Source organism: Pituophis catenifer, unplaced genomic scaffold (assembly GCF_029215685.1).
Source record: "Pituophis catenifer annectens isolate HBS135680 unplaced genomic scaffold, rPitCat1.0.hap2 SCAF_3, whole genome shotgun sequence".
Lineage (NCBI taxonomy): Eukaryota > Metazoa > Chordata > Lepidosauria > Squamata > Colubridae > Pituophis > Pituophis catenifer.
The window spans coordinates 146,355,229-146,373,184 of NW_027256883.1; the positions used below are offsets into that span (position 1 = coordinate 146,355,229).

Below are 17,956 nucleotides of genomic sequence, written 5' to 3' on the forward strand. Positions count from 1 at the left end.
CGGTAGTGGAAATTTTGAGTAGTTCGGAGAACGGGTAGTAAAAATTCTGACTGGCCCCACCCCCATCTATTCTCTGCCTCCCAAGTCCCAGCTGATCGGGAGGGAATGGGGATTTTGCAGTAACCTTCCCCTGGATTGGGGAGAGAATGGAGATTTTACAATATCCTTCCCCTGCCACGCCCACCAAGCCACACCCACCAAGCCATGCCATGCCCACCAAGCCACACCCACAGAACCAGTAGTAAAAAAATTTGAAACCCACCATTCTACAGACCCCTCACATCCTGAACATGAACTGTTTCAACTCCTTCCCTCAAGACAATGCTAAACTACCAGACAGTTCCCCCCCACATGCTATCACTTTGCTAAACAATTAATTCCCACAACACTGTCTTATATCCTGGGGTATCAAACTACCTAGTAGGGCTGTATTACTATTACTCTTATCCTTCTCATCTTTCCTATTACCTATTTCCTTAGCTTCTTATGACTATAACTTTGCTGTTTGTATCTCATGATTTATGTTGATTTGCTTTCAAAATGTAATTTTTTTTAAAGGAAGGTTGTGTTAAAAGCATGCAGTTTAATACCTTTTGTAGAGATATACCACATGTTTATTTACATAAATAATTGTATATCCATATTTCTTAATATAAAAGTCAAATGCACACTAAATGCATCTTTAATATAAAATATGTCCAAAAACATCATCTGAACTCAGAAGGCATTTCAAACCTTGAACTGATATGCTAAAGGACACAAATGGATGGATACTAATAAATGAATCAAAGAAGATCAAACAAAGTTGGAAGGAATATACGGAAGTACTTCACAGTAAAGATGCCAACATCCATGATAACATAGAAGTCATTCCCTACTTACAAGAACTTCTAGTACTAGACTACTAGCTCAAAACTCCAGTCATTACCAACTTGGAAGCCTGTAAGAACCGATGGAATACCCACTTAAAAGAATAGAATAGAGTAGAGTAGAGTAGAGTAGAGTAGAACAGAACAGAATACTTTATTGACGAAGTATGATTGGACACACATGGAATTTGTCTCCGGTGCATAAGCTACCAGTGTACATTCAGACAATAAGGTAATATAATCAGTGACATAGAAATATACAAACAGTATGTACACTCAAACAACAAGTGTACATACAAACAACAGGTAATATAAAATACAAATAAGAGAAGGTAGTAGAAAAGATGAGTAGAATAATAGTAATATAGCCCTACTACAGGGGTAAATATTCTTAGACATAAGACAGTACTGTGATAATTAAGTGTTTAGCAGAGTGATGTCTTTGTGTCTAGTTGCTTTGGCAAGCAACAAAAGAAAAAGCAGCAAAGTTTCTAGCTGAACTATGGCAGTAAATCTGGAGAATAACACAGTGACCAACTGATTAGAGGAGATCCATCTACAGAGTAATATGGAGAGAGAGGGGAGAGGGAGGGAGGAAGGGAGAGAGGGAGGGGGAGAGAGAGAGAGAGAGAGCGACAGAGACTTAACACAGTGTGCAAACTATTATACAATATTCTTGATTTCACAAGCTTGCAAAATAATGCTTTGGATCATCCAATACAGATTAGAGCGCTGCATCGAAAAAGAGAGGCCAGATGTTTAAACTGGCTTTAGAAAAAAGAAAATGAGATTTTATTGCTTATGCATGTGGGGTAATTGAAAGAATGTGAAAAAGTCAGTATACATTTCATTGATTATAGAAAGGCCTTCAATGGAGTCAATCATGTCAGTGTGCTCAAAAAAATGGGAATCCAAGAACATCTCATTGTCCTCAACTGGTTCTAGGTCAGCAAAGGAGTCAGCAAATAAGTGCTTCCCTTATGTATTTAACCTATATGATATATGTATGTAAACACGCACACACACTCTCACACACACATTAAGGGAAGACACTACTCTGATAGCCAAAATTGCAAAGGATCTGCAAGTTCTAGTAATAAAAAGTTAAGTGAACAAATGGGATTAAAATAAAAGAAAACTAAACTAATTACAATAGGTATGGCAACAGCCTTAGAATGGATAATTAAGGTACTGAAATAGCTTCTAGGATCAACCATGAAGAATAAAAGAAAAAGGTTCAAGAAGTATTGATGCTTTTGAACTTTGGTATTGTAGAGGACTCCTGAGAATATGAAGATAACGAACAAAAGGACCCTCAAGCAAATCCATCCAGAGTCCTCACTTATCCTACTCTGGAAACATAGTGAGAAAACCTGGCTGCTAGAGAAAGCTCTAATGCTGAGTAAAGTGGAAGGAAAGAGAAGAGGAGAAGGATCAGCTCTATGGTGGATTGATTCAGTTACAGTAGTGATGAATGCATCATTGGATGACCTGATAGAACAGGTTAGGGAAGATTATCAAGGAGAAAATCTATCAGTGGGATCACTAAAAGTCAATACCAACTAGGTGGCACATATTCTATCAAAACCTAAATTTTTGCATGGTTTTAAAATTGCTTACTTTTCCATAACATCCAAGGCAATTAACAGCAATATCATTCTACAAAAGACTGTTAGATATTTTCAGATGTGATGTCAAGGACACTGTCCTGTATATGTTGTATTGCATTCTACTGTATTTGTAGCACTAAACCACTCTATAATTATTAAGTAAATTGGTGGAATATTATCAAAAATTCAACAGTTCAGGAAGCTATGTTATCATCATCAACACGTTCTCAGCACACCTACTGTAAAAAGGATTATAAAAGAAAAGCAAATGAAAATCTTACTCTGAAAACTATGTCTATGTGGTGCTATTGTTTTGAAAATACAATAGGAATCTCAGAAAGAAAAAGCTGATGAGCACAGAGAGAATGAGGAATGTAGTGATAATGTAATTTTTTTTAATGATAGTATATGCATTGCAAAATTCCTATTAGAAAGTTTAGCCCCGGCCAAATAATAAAAATATGTTTTATGAGAATCTGAGATTGCCTGCAGTCGCCACCAGCTTGCATTGTTAAATGTAATGGAAGGTAAATCTGCCTCCTCCCCTATCTTGAAGGCTGAAGCCTTGAACATCTGTTAAAACCAAACAAGGATATGAGCAATTTGAGGTTAGGTAGGGACCAATATGATTGGAAGCAAGGATATGGGTGCAGATTGACTCAATGTTTGAATGATTGAGAGAAATGCACACATTATGCAATTAAAATCCTGTTTCATTGCTGTTTTCTAGATCAGCACAATCACTCCGTCCTGAGTGGTTTCCAAACTACTGATCACAGAAGGGATATGACATTTGCAATTGGAATAGCTGCACTATGTCTAGGCCTCTTAAAACCCTAAAATGTTTTCCTGAAAGACAGAAACCGCAAAAATAACAAATAACTATCTACAAATTAGCTTGACTTGTTAGGACAGATTTAGGCAGGTGTTTCCTAATTAAGGAAAATTCCTCTTTCACATTTGCTGTGTCTAGCACATAGATGAAAAAGAAATGATTGATTCCTAAAGCAACCAAACTGCATTGTTTTTCTTATAAGTACATCACAAGTGGCAAATTAGATGTAGCACATATATGGAATTACTCAATGTTACATTTAGTTCCTCTTAGGCCATTAGTTGTTTTTTCTTCCAGGTCAAGATATATTAATTCAATTTTAAAAAAGAAAAAAGCACAGAGCAATTACAAGACTTGTCCACAAAGTGACATTCCTCTGCAAAAATTAATTGGCTTGATCCTAAAGATTCATGGAAGCTATTGGCTCCAACATAACCTCTGCAGATAGTCAAGAGAAAGTAATTTTACTAGTTTCCCTTCAGGCCCGTTCTTCAATGCCACCTAAGAGAAACTCCAATTCTCTAGAGAGGATTTTATGGAGATACAAAATAATAATTAACAAAAAGGATTGGAGACCAACCAGTATCAGATATCATGATCAAAATTCTGGATCATGATTGAACTCTTGATCCAACCTACAGTGTACACTTCTCTAAGATTGAGGGGTTTAGATTGAAAAAGTATGGAGAACTGCTATAAAATCCCATAGATATCATGAATATGTAAGTACAAAATGCCATAGATTAAAGTTAGATGATTATTTTTCCAGCTACAACAAGGAAACATTCATTATGAGGCAAGATGTAAATCTCATTATTAGCAAAGCTGGAAAAAGTCATATATACTGTAGTTTCATGATGACCAAACATGATGAGCGTCATTGGATAATGCTAAAGTATAAACGGGTAATTCATAATTGTTATAAATTGAACAACACTAGTTTACAGGGGAAAAAAATAACTTTTACTTTCTAAAAATGCTAATGTATAATTCAAGCGGTTAATTAGTATAATTAATTAATTACACTAATTAATGGAATAATATGGTAGTTTATTAATTATTTGGGAGATTTTCAGTATGATGGCAAATTCTATAAGTAGTAGCACAAACATTATCTTTATATAAAATGCAAACTTGATTGCAAAGCATACCAGAAGCCTTGGTTGACAGAGTCAAGTTCCTTGGTGATCAGTAACTGAAGTTGTTGCTGTTTTTTATATTTACTGTATAAATAGCCTCTCTTTTTACCTTTATATGAAAATAATTATAACAGTCGAATGGACATTGTAGCAATAACCCAATTTAAAAATGATTCTGATTGAGCCTATCATGTCCACTAAGTAGCCATAGCATTAACTATACTGAAAAATAGAATAGGTTTCTTTATTTAGGAGAAGCCAATGGGCTTCTATTAAACTATAAGAAGAAGGGTGTTTAAAGGTCCAAGCCAATATGCTATGCACTACTTACCTTCAAAAGTCAAATAAAACTTTCCTCTGTCAAACCAGACGAGAGAAGGCTGTTCATTTTCTGTATGGCCGGGAGTTGAAGCGGAATGGGAAAGGTTAAGGAGAGGAGAGAGAAGGACATAAGTGTGAGTCAGAAAGGCAGGTTATTAATCTCACTACAGGGAAAGAGGAGGTGCTGCAAGTTGTTAATGTGCAAGGAAAATTGGGGAGGATTTTAATCGACAACGGTCTTGTTTTGTTTTGGGAAGAAACAAAATAAGCAAGTATGGAATCCTACTAGATGGGGATAACTGTGAACTTCTGAAAAAGTGATTGAGATTTTTTTCTCTCTCTCTTCTTTAATGCTATTTTATTTTTTCTTGGTGGGGTATAATATCAATGCCTGGTATCAGTTTAATATAGTTTAATTCCAATAGCTTTGTGTGGAATTTGCCATTTACGTGTCTTTTCCCTTTGAAAGATGAAGCTGAAATCTTGCAAAGTTGTTCGAGCATGAAAAGTAGAGAACCAAATAATGCTACAATTATGACTTTAAACAATCATGAATCAAGGGGAGGCCTGAAAAAGTTTCTGGAGTCACATGCACTATTCGTAAAGGCAACATACACTGTAAATCTGATATAATGGATCTTCAAAATTGATAGCCTTCCCAAGGGGACGTTAATATCTGGCTCAGAGTTTATCCAAGTAACAATGCTTAATTAATAAACTAGTGGACAGAATTTCTGTAATGCTTGTTAAGTGCAGAGTTTTAGCCATCCTTTTTACTTTGTTAAAATTCCAAACAAAATTCCAAAAATTGGAATTACATGATGAACCTCTATTACTGAAGTTAATGCACACCTAATTCTGAAATTCCTGGAAACAATATATGTATCCATATAGGCATGTATGTATGTATGCATGGATGTCTTTCTGTCTTAGGCTTGGAAGAACAACATATATAATTAATTTTTTGTGCATAATAGTCCTTAGTAAATTTTGTTATTCCTGCATCAAAGCATCAAACATTATGTCGCCACTCAGAAACTCATTCGAGCATTCAGAACACTGCATTTTTATGTGCAACATGAGTTCCTCTATATCAGCTATGCATTTAATGCATTTGACTCTCATAGCAGTGAGAGTGGTAGTGAAGAAAGCATTTAAAAAACACACAACTCTGCTTGTACGGTACCTGCAGATGTTTCACAGTGCCTTGCAAACATGGACAATTTGTCATTATAAGTATCTTCTTCCGAAACCCACAAACAAAAGAAACGCAAAAGAAAAACAATGAAAACACAAATTCTAAATGAAAACCAAGAGGTTCCTTATTAACCAAATCCACAAATATTACAATGAAAAAAGTTTTACATAGAAATGGTGGACACATCTCTTTTATTATCAAAGTCATGTTCAATACTATCACTAACACAAAAACAAATATAAGAAAAGGCAAATGAATGAACAAAAGCTAAGCGGTATTCTTTTGGGCAAAGTATAAATGTACTGAATAAATCTCAGAAACTAAAAGAACAATGTGTGATAAAATAACGTAAGACTGAGAAGCATGAAATCTCTGTGCTGCTAAGCATTATTCTTTATTTCAAATGAAAGTGTGGGCAACCACTTCATTTTTTTTTACATTCATAGATTTAAAATCTTGTTCTTCTCACCTCCTCCTGCGTATTGCAATTATACCTGTGGAAGTGTTATTGTTTTTTAATCCAAAACCTTAATGGATTTCTCTGTTTTCAAGTATATTTCATTCAATCCTTCTTGCAATATGAAGATTTTTCCCAATGTATACCCCCCCCATCTGTTTTGCTGTAAATGGGAGTAGCTTGCATATTTTGTGATCCAGCTGTGATGAAGACCCAGCAAGAAAGAGTCCTGCTCCAAGGGACAAGTTCCTAGCATGTATTTTGAAATCTATATTGATTGTTCAAATGAAAGGCCCAAACTAATCTTTGTACAACCAAGATTGGTTCAACTGTAATAGCCACTTCATCCCCACAATAGAAACTGTTCATCAAGTTTTTGACTTCAGCTAGAAATTATTACATGCTAAGCCATTCAGAATATTTAGCACACCTTGTGACATATGCAGTTGGCCAAGCTCATTCCACCTCTTTCAATAACCAACTACATTACCAATTTCGACAGGCTTTTGGAGTATATGATGCTTTTGAACAGATATGGTAAGTAAACACTCTTGTTTTTAGAAGACTAAATTCCATTTATATTCTTCCAAAGCCAATACATTCTGAAACATTCCCCTGGTGTGTATTTTTCCCCCTCATCTTGTAAGAAAAATTTAAGGGAGATTGTTAAAATTAGGGTACCTGTGGGAAATACGGTCCTTCCCTCCGTCCCTGCTCAGCGAGAGCATGGGGAGAATACAGAATTTGACATTTTAATAATTGTTTTCTTCATTTAGAACAATGAAACAAATTTTTGAGCACAGCCACAGACATCCAACAATATCAAAAGGACAAAACAGCTTGCTTTAATACAAGAAAAACAATTCTTGCGTTCAGTAACACATTAAAAATAGTCTTAAAAATGGTTTGCCAAGAATGTGACCATTACTATGGCTCTCTGTAGTACAGAAATACAGATTCAACAAATTTCAAATATAGAAATTAAGAATTAAAATTGCATTGTTATATATATATATATATATATATATATATATATATATATATATATGTAGGTCTTTGGTTATTCGGGTCTTCTCCCACGTAAAATTGGAAGTGTCTTGGCGACGTTTCGACGAAGTCTCATTCGTCATCTTCAGGCTGGTGTTCTCGGCTTCGTGCTTCCAGGAGCAATGTGAGATCGCAGCTGTCTCTTCCTTTTAACTGCTAGTGGGGGTGTGAGCTGATTGGGTGGAGGTGTGTTCTGATTGGTTAGGGGCTTGGCTGTGCTCTGATTGGCTGGGGGTGTGTTCTGTTTGGGTGGGGGCTTGGTTGTGCTCAGCTTAGTCTGAGTTGCAGGGGGATTTGACTAAGACTAAGCTGAGCACAACCAAGCCCCCACCCAAACAGAACACACCCCCAGCCAATCAGAGCACAGCCAAGCCCCTAACCAATCAGAACACACCTCCACCCAATCAGAACACAGCCAAGTTCCCACCCAATCAGCTCACACCCCCACTAGCAGTTAAAAGGAAGAGACAGCTGCGATCTCACATTGCTCCTGGAAGCACGAAGCCGAGAACACCAGCCTGAAGATGACGAATGAGACTTCGTCGAAACGTCGCCAAGACACTTCCAATTTTACGTGGGAGAAGACCCGAATAACCAAAGACCTACATACAAACACCCGCGAAAACCTGAGAAAACATATATATATATATATATATATATATATATATATATATATATATATATATATATATATATATATATATAGTTTTAGTTATTTTAATATTCTAAGCATAAATAATACTTAGCCATTTATTTGTAACACATAAATAATTATTAAATATAAATGATAAAATAAGAGCCAATATGATTTCTTAGCCATTTTTCTTTCAGAATTCTCATAATCATTTTGTACTACAGCCTGTCTATATCCCATTATATATTTAACAAAATCTCCAAGACCATCAATCTACTGTAAATACAGCTGGTATATTTTGGTAATTTTAATTTCTATAGAAGGTTTCATTAAGGATATCTGAGCAGTTCCCCTAAATAAAGTAATTATTCTAAGGTAAATTATATATGGTTAATTAAGCATGCTTTTGTTTTATCTTTATAGTTTTTACAAATCAGTCTGCAAGATTTGCAACTGTAATTTCTGAAATACCCTTGCTGTTTGAAGATTTGATGCATGCTCCTTAAACACTGTATTGAATAAATTCAGTTTTCTATAAAATGCACTAATACCACTCAGCTTCACGTACAATACAAACTTTTGAGTCACTGATGACACAGCCTACTAAGAGACCACATTTTACAATATTATAGCATTAAGTAAGGTGCTATTCATTCCACTGATTGATATACAGATAAAACGTTCACAGTTCAATTGACCAACAGCAAATAAAAACAGAGATAAATAATGAATTTGCAAAGAAGTCAGAAAAGTGCCTCAGACCCTCTTCCCAATTTCACATTATGCATAATAGGCAATGAAATTGAATTTAGATTTTTCAGAAAGGCAACAAAGATTTTGAAGCACTTGATTAAATGTTGAACAACTTATTAGTTGAATGCATGCTCTAGCCAAAAGGAAATTCATTTCCTAATAACAAAAGCAATTACAATAACATAAGTGTTAAAAGATGCAAAACTTTCTGTAAAGGGTAAGAAATCAGAGTGTTCAGCGTATAAAGAAAAATACAATCATATCAATTGATTCTGATTTCTCATATTGTCAACTTTGATTTATTTTGAAAGAATATTCAAACTGTTGCCAGTCTGACTTCAATCAGAATAATTACCCTGTTTTCCCCAAAATAAGAAATCCCCTGATAATAAACCCAATCGGGCTTTTGAGCGCATGGCAATAAGGCCAAACGCTTATTTCAGGGTTCAAAAAAATATAAGACAGGGTCTTATTTTCAGGAAAACACAGTAGGTAGATAATCAAAATGCCTTTTCTGTCCACATAGACTAGAAAAGAGTTGAGAGAATATTGACATAAGAGGGGCATAACAGAAATGGTGATAAAGCAGAGTTTGCATTAATAGTAGAAGGAGACCAACTGTGTAAAATAACAGCAAAGAAAAGGATGTAGCCTAGCAATAAATGAGAATTAAATGCCACAAAATTGATGCATAAAAGGGCACAAATACTGATGAAAAAGAAGCAGATCAAAGAGCAAATCTGAAATCTGCAGCAGAATGAACTGTATCTGACAAAAGAATTTTTAAAAATAAAGTTATGCAACTGAAACTGAGGGTGGCAGTGGGAATCACAATATATGATTCAAGAAGATGAGAATGAAAACAAAAGTGAAAGAAGCCGCAAAGAAAGAACAAGAAAGACTAAAGAAACAATGAAACAAAAGGAAAGAGTAAATACAGAATTTATGATTCTAACAATGCAGTTTCTTTAGGGAGGAATAATATTTTAAGTTTTTTTTTTTCACATTTCAAATTCTTAGAAGGTTCATATCAAACATTTTTAGATACTCTTAAAGTTTTATTGTTATTTATTTTCTGCAGTTCAATTTTTTTAAAAAAAAATTCATCTTGTTCATAGCACTAGTTTGACAATGTCAATCTGTAGCTAGTTCCTGCTTTTTCTACTCACAATTGCATTTCTGGAATATTGCATGTATTTAGCATAAGTATATTTAATTTAGAAATGATTCCTACAACTATCAAATGGTCAGACTGCTGTTCTTCTTTACAGACTCTTGAGCAAGTATAAGCTTGACCCATTCCAGATGTTTTCAACTGGAATGGTACTATAGTCGTTTGCTATTAAAACTACAGTAATCAAGGCAGAGGAGAAATAAACTTTAAAAAAATATCTAGAAGGCACCAAGCTATCTACCTTTAGTCTTTCCCAAACAAGCTCACTGCTGATGAATTGCTGTTTTACTTAGATTGGGCATCTTTCACCTATGGTCATGATCTACAAAAATGCGGAATTTCTCTCTGCAGGCAGCAAATAATGGCAACCACATCTTATCTTTAACTGGGCACCCCATGTGGCCATAAGAGGAAATGCCTGACAATTCACCACCTCCCAATTTCTACATTCCCAATAACATCACAGGGTTGAAGGGCATGATTAAAAAGATCAAATTCCAGAAATAGTCTGCCAAGGTATGTGCCAGCATGATGACAAGATGACTGGGCTGATGGTCTGAGCTTCGAGCTTGGCAATTTTGTTGCAAATTTTTCGTTAGCATTTGAGGTGATGTCGTCAGTGCGCTTTGAATTGTGCTCGTCTGTGCACAATTCATACGAGCACAATTCAAAGCGCACTGACGACGTCTCCTCGAATGGTGACAAAACGTTTGCAACCAAATTGCCAAGCTCGGAGCTCAGACCAACAGCCCAACTACCAACCCGAGCTGCTTATATTCAAATACATTTCAGATGACTCCTTTTTTTGGGGGGGGGAGGGGGAGGATTTCTTTGATGATGGACATTAAGGGACAAGGAAGATGCTCTTGGATACTGGCCATCATTTTTTAAAAATTTATTTATATTCCACCTGTATTATTTTTTACAAATAACTCAAGGTGGTGAACATATCAACATACCTTTGTCCTCCTATATTGATTAGAAAGGTTGTGTTCCGGTATGCAGTTAGTTTTCTGCCAATGCCATAGACGTGTAGCAGAGAGGAGCTTATAATAGCAATAGCACTTAGATTTATAAACCACTTCACAGTGCTTTACAGCACACTTTGGGCAGTTTACAATGTCAGCACATTGTCCCCAATAATCTGGGTCCTCATTTTACTGACCTCGGAAGGATGGAAGGCTGAGTCAACCTTCAGCCCGGTCAGGATCGAACTCCAGGCTGTGGGGAGAGTTTGTTTGCAATACTGCATTTTAACCACTATGCCACCAATGGTTAGACACAGCAGCCCTTTCACATTCTGTTTCCTTTGAAATGTAAAATTAGAATACTTGGGTGATCCAAAGCTAGCTTCCCTTTCTTTCTTCCTTTGGTCTCTATTAAATTGCCAAGATATTAAGGGATATACATGACAATTCTATACACATACATCTTCTGAATAGCTTATCAGAAAGCACATACTTCAATTTAATTTAGCACAAAGCAGTAGTTTAAAACAATGTTGGTTTTAACTAAGAACTTTTTAATGTAAAAATCTGACATTGCATGAGATCTATTTCTTTCTTGCTCCAATTCCTTTTTGGAAAAAGGCACAATTAAAGATGTAATTTTCTGTCCCAATGTATGTTAGTTAGGAGTCTGTTCTGTCTGTATAATTTAGGAAAAAAATGAGTGTGTGTGCAGAATATGAATGTTTTCTCCTTTAGATACTACTATCATATATAATCTGTATAATACTTTTTGTAATCTATAAGCGTTCCCCAAACTTTCTGGTGCCAGGGAGCAGTTTCGGAAGAAAAATTATTTTCCTGGAAACAGGAAGAAGGATGCTTTCATGCGCAACCTAGATCCTGTGCACGCACAGATGAACCTTCCCTCACTTGCTCCAAAACTTCCTAACAGGCTGCAGACTGGCACTGGCCCATGGCCTGAGGATTGGGGACCCCTGATCCACAAGATCTTACTATTACGTATATAAAGATATGTAAAAAATGTAGTGGTCTAAAGAGAATCACAGCTGCAATTCTCCGTTATGATTTTTCCCTGTTTTTTTTTTCTCTTTCCATGCAGCATGATGATGACAACGACACAAAGAAAACATAACCGAAATAAAAAATGTCAAAAACCAAAGGATTTAAGCCATTCTGCTAACAGAAACTATTGTTCAAGAGAAAAAAAAAAGTTGTTACCAATTGTAGGAGTAGTAGCTGCGCTCAAGGAATTGGTGGATGAAATAGAAGAGGTGCTTTCGGCACGAGCTAAAGGTGCTATTGGAGGAGGACTAGATGAGTGAATTGGAGGGCTGAAAGGTCTGGACTATAGATAAACACAAAGAACATTAAAAATACACACAATAATCACTTAATAAACCCACTCAGTACTCAAAAATATTCAAAACTCTACATAGTCTTAGATTTGGGGATAAAGTGAGGATTAATCCATAAATATCAAGTAGATACTTACTCTGATTTCTCAGCAGCCATTTCCTGACTACAATTGATTGCAAGTTTCATCTTTATATCAATTAATAATTAATATAATCTTTGATTGGCCAGCTTCCTCTCTTCATCCAAGAAGAGTGTGACGCCAAAGATATGGGCCACTTTTGAATTTTGTTTTGTTTTGTTTTGAAGGCTTTGAAGAATCAAAATGGAATCTTTCCTTTCTTAAGAGGCAAAAACCATCCATTCATTTTTATAAATCCCCAAACCAACCCCAAAACCATGTATGATTTTATCACATTTGAAAGGTCAATAGCTGACAAAAGTTACATACTCCAACCAAATCTATAGGTTCTGAATTCAGACTTGCCTCTCAGGAAATGGGAATATTGTAATAAGGATTCACCTGATAGGAGATTGGAACTAAATTGTTAATTAATTTCCCTTTGCCTCCCACAAACGTCAACCCTATCTCCCATGCTCTCAGAGAACAGTTTATCAAAGGAGCACAGTGTACTGACCTACTGGCTTTCAGCAAGTTGTAAATTAACTAGGTGTTTTTAATTAATTTGTAAGGAAAGCTGACAGTTTAATTCAATCTATGTTCAAGTCTAGAGTTCCATCCCAGGAAACTGGTCTCAAGGGGCAAGACAAGAAATTGAGAATTCCAGCAGAGAAGAGTAATACACTTATGGGCCCTTGAAAATAAGGTCATAATAAGAAACTGTTCCAGTTTTAACTATAATGGACAAAGCATTAATGATACGAGCCTTCAGATGTCTATCGGTTCTAATTTCAAGGGCACGTACCACTTGAAAAGCATATATTAATTATAATAAACCCTCCTCGTACTATGGGCTGCAGGTATAGACTTTTCTCTCTATGTTCTAGTTCGGTGCCCAAAGCTAATGATGCTCCTGTGGGTTGAGTGGTCTCATTTTTGGTGTCTCTTGGTGAAGCAAGAGTAGTACAATCTTATAGTATACTGAATTCTGAATTCTTTGTATCAGAATTGCTATTTGGCTAGACTTCTCTGTAGCAACTATCCAGTAATTCTTTCCTATTCCTCCTTCTTGGGTAAGGCTGGAGTCATGAAAAACAGGTGAAGGTATTTTAGCAAAAGTCACATTCCAGCTTTATCTTTCAGTCTATTAAGTACAAGTCTTTTCCAATCCTATATTTTTAATAAATATGGGATTACTTTGTCAAGAAATAGTTGCAAGTAATAACAACGGTGATTGATTTAAAATGATAAAGGACTATACATTATTATCATTTCTTTGCATGAGAAAAGCTTGATATTCTTGCTAAAGTAATAATTAAAAAAAAACTTCATGAAAGCCAACAAAACTACCCCACAATTTTAAATTTAATTCATTTTAAAAATCCAACATTAAATTATAACACTCTTCTGGCTATTTTTAAATCAAGAATTTAACTAGAGACTTAACAAACATAATTTTACATTTTTTATTCATTTACTTAATTATTATACTTCTATTCCTCATACTCACAACCAAGCCAGCCTACAGTGGTTAATATAATTTTTTTTTTTTCATATCTACAGTATTTAGAGTCTCTATAGTAGGCAAGAGATGTCCCAACTCAGTGCAGTTAGCAATTTGTAAAAAAAATCTAAAACATACCACATCAACACCTGGCTTTCCCGGAGGTAACTTTGGACGAGATGGGGGTCTAGGTGGTGGGGGTGGTGGGGTAGGGCTGCTGCAAGATGTCAACGGGGTCGCAGGGCGAGCAGGTGATGATGACCCTGAAAGAAATGTACGCTATCAGTATGGGATTAAACTGCCCTCATGATAGCTCCCTCGTACCTTTAAAGTATATATCCCACAGTGTGAAGAGTCAATCAAGCTAAACAACTGCAAAACCAGCTTGGGATTTGGGTCAGGGGTTACTGAGTAAACATATACATTCATATATGTGGACTCAAACTGGATGAAATAGACAGTTGCTAACCAGATAGGTCACCATGAAGTAGAACAGCTTATTTCTCTGCTTTTGTGCCAGTGCAGTTTTCACACATACGTAACAATATATATGCTTTGGCTATATTTGCTCGCGCATAAATCTTACAAAGTTTAATTCAAAAGGAACACTGGTTGAACTGCACCATTTTAGATTAAGTGTGGCTGCTCAGCATTCCAAAATATTGCCTTCTTTCTTTAATATTATCTTGTAAATAAATGGACAGTATGTTATTGTTCCAAAAATTTAATCGGGGACGCTGCAATCAATTAATAATGATAAAAATAGGTACACTGCAAACCTACATATATTTATTTAGAAATATGAATATACTCCCATGTAAATGGATTTGCAACCTTAGTGAATGGTAAATCACAGTAAAAAGGATAAAAAGCTGGCAAATCAGATAACAACCAAGGACGATTCATGAAAATTAAGAGCCTTGATAGTACAGTGGTTTAGTGCACCCTGTTATTAACACAGCTGCCTGCAATTTCTGCTGGTTCGAATCTCTCCAAGGCTCAAGGTTGACTCAGCCTTCCATCCTTTCTAAGGTAGGTGAAATGAGGACCCAGTTGTGGGTGCAATAAGCTGACTTTGTATAAAATATACAAAAGAATGAAGGCTATTGCTTAACGCATTGTAAGCCGCCCTGAGTCTCCGGAGAAGGGCGGCATATAAATCAAATTTAAAAAATAAATAAATAGTGAAAATCTGATATTACTCTGGAGAAAAATGCATGTCCAGAATTTAAGAAATATTTCTTACTCTTTCGAGGTAATTTTTCCCAAATCGCCAAACACGTTTTCTAAATTGCCACTGACAGTTGTTAAACAAGCTGTTTCATTTAAGTATAATCATTCATTATAAGAGAATAATACTGAAACTGATTTTAGTCACATGCCAATGTCAATCCAACTACCAAATAAATTTTTTTGTTTTATTTTTTGCCAACAAACTAGAATGTCTTTTTTGAAACTTAAGAATATGAGGTATCTTTAAAAACAGGACTCCAATATCATACCCCAAATGACTTCCAATGACATCTAAGCTATTACTTATGTTTGGTAACATCAAAAGTTTGTTTTAATTGGAAGAATTCAAGCTGTGTCTTCTTTCTACTCTATCAGTATTCTTCCTGGAAACTAGAACAATTGCAGCATGGAAGGAATTCACAGCATGGACTCCTTGTATGCCCAGTGAGCGTACAGCAGTGATTAGTGTGTATCACAGGAAGGAAGTATGCTGCAGTTGCTCTCACGCTGCCAAAGGGAAAATATAAAAATGGCCAATAAAACTTGTAAATATACATACTTATTATATTATCCGTTCCAAAGATAGAAAGTATATACATAGAGCTGCACAAAGCATTTGGAAGGGATGCTTTGTGAAACATGTAGTGTGAATGAAGTGCCCCTCCTTAAAGAGTGAAAGCAGATACATCCTCCAGATGGCTTGGAGTAAATGCTGGAAGGATTTGCCTGATTGTCTGTGTGTATTGTAGGTGTGCATGCAATGCCACTTTGGAGGCAGTCAGCATAGCAAAATTGTACCTGCAAACAAATCCACAGGCAGCTAAGAAAGTCTTTAGGAAGAGGTGACTTGGATGCTTTAAGGATGAATATTTGGCTTGGGTAAGCCAAATATTGCAATACTTTACAAAGATCCCATTTTAAACATTTGGCACAGCCCTATCAAATGACAAAGATTTATTTCAAGGGAAGCAAGAAAGGAGGTCTATATTCAACCAATCAGATTTTTGTGGTGTTTTCCTAAGTCTTAAATTGAACCCTTTAGCATCAAACAAGACATTCTTGATCTATCATGTCAGTATAAGTGAAACTTATAAGCACTGACTGATCACATGCTTCATGCAGTCAGTAAAACACTCAGCTGCGAGGAGAGGGTGGATGGATGGAGCTTTAAAATACAGCATCATAAATTATTATGTAATATTTATTGCATTAATAATGTTCCATTTGCTAAGCATGCTCTGAATAATTTGCTTATGCAAGATGAGGCTTTGGAAAAAGTTGATAATTTAGGTTTTTTTAGTGACCCTATACTGCTGGAGTAGTACATTTTTTGCTCTGAAACTAACTTTCCTTTCCTTTCCTTTCCTTTCCTTTCCTTTCCTTTCCTTTCCTTTCCTTTCCTTTCCTTTCCTTTCCTTTCCTTTCCTTCTTTCCTTTCCTTTCCTTTCCTTTCCTTTCCTTTCTTTTCCTTCCTGCCCTGCCCTACCCTTTTTCCTTTCCTTCATTATCAAAAAAAAATAAAAAATCTGCAAAATGATTGCACAAATATTAATTGTGTACTGTTGGATAGTTCAGGTTTCTCTATTAGTGACAAATGAAATAAAAAAGGAATGTATATTGATGAATATGTCTATGGAGATTCTCAATCATCCAGGTCACGGCTGTCCCAAAAGTGCTTTTTCAAAAGGTAACTGGACTTTCTTTGTTTTTTCTTGAAGATGTTTCACTTCTCAACCAAGAAGCTTCTTCTCCAGTCAGAACTGAAGAACTATTTTGTATCTAACTCTAATCAATCATTATAAATAATTTTGGCGGTAACTGACATTTCAAAGGGCTAGAATGGCTGTTCACACACACACACAATTTTTGGTTATATTGTATGTTTCCTAGATTTGCTTAGATTTTTTTCTTTATGATTTAGCTTCCTGGTTGTTTCCTATTTTTTTTTTATTGTAACGAGTAGAGTAGAGTAGAGTAGAGTAGAGTAGAGTAGAGTAGAGTAGAGTAGAGTAGAGGAAAGGAAAGGAAAGGAAAGGAAAGGAAAGGAAAGGAAAGGAAAGGAAAGGAAAAGGTAAAGTCAAACTTTACCTCTGCTTCTATCTAATTATTAAGCAAATGTATTCATCCTTTTTGAGTTCTTGACATACACTGCAGAATTCAGAATGACTGGATTAAGTTACATTATTTTTATTGGGACTGGTATCTGAAAATACACTCCTTTGCTCCACTTAAATCCACACATAAAACTTCATGGAAATCTGTTGTGGTAAGTACACAAGAAGAAACTTCCTCAATAGCCATCAACTGTGTCCTTGAAAGTGTCAAAACAAGCAAAAACACAACAACCCCAAAATATATTGTAATAATTGATTATAGTTACACAGGAAAGGAATTTTGAAAATAGGAAAGCATATGTGTCTATAGACCCCTATCTTCCTTAACTGTACATATTATTATATAGAACTGTAAGAGATGCTAAAAGCCCGATTAACTTCCAGTTCCAGTCACTTGTGGGAATAATAACTGAAACAGAAAATACACAATCTATTTTTCCACTTGCTTTTTATAAAAAAGATGAATCTTAGATTTCTGTAAATGTTGCAATTATATTGCAGATTCAACCACAGGCCCAACTTGTATTTTTCAGGGAGAACATCCTAATCAAAATCAACTATCAAACTTCAGGAAAATAAAACACTTCAAGAAATAAGAGAAGTGTTTTACCCCAAAATAAAAT

The 17,956-nt window shown here is 35.5% G+C and overlaps 1 protein-coding gene across 1 annotated transcript in view; it reads right to left on the bottom strand.

The window, feature by feature from the left end:
- SGIP1 (SH3GL interacting endocytic adaptor 1) overlaps positions 1 to 17,956 on the bottom strand; it is a 125,002-nt gene that overhangs the window by 28,634 nt on the left and 78,412 nt on the right. The window contains exons 16-18 of the mRNA XM_070939480.1: positions 14,125 to 14,249; positions 12,227 to 12,353; positions 4,785 to 4,844 (exon numbers count right to left, since the gene is read on the bottom strand). Of these exons, the coding sequence (XP_070795581.1) occupies positions 4,785 to 4,844; positions 12,227 to 12,353; positions 14,125 to 14,249 (312 nt within the window). The remainder of the gene's footprint in view (positions 1 to 4,784; positions 4,845 to 12,226; positions 12,354 to 14,124; positions 14,250 to 17,956) is intronic.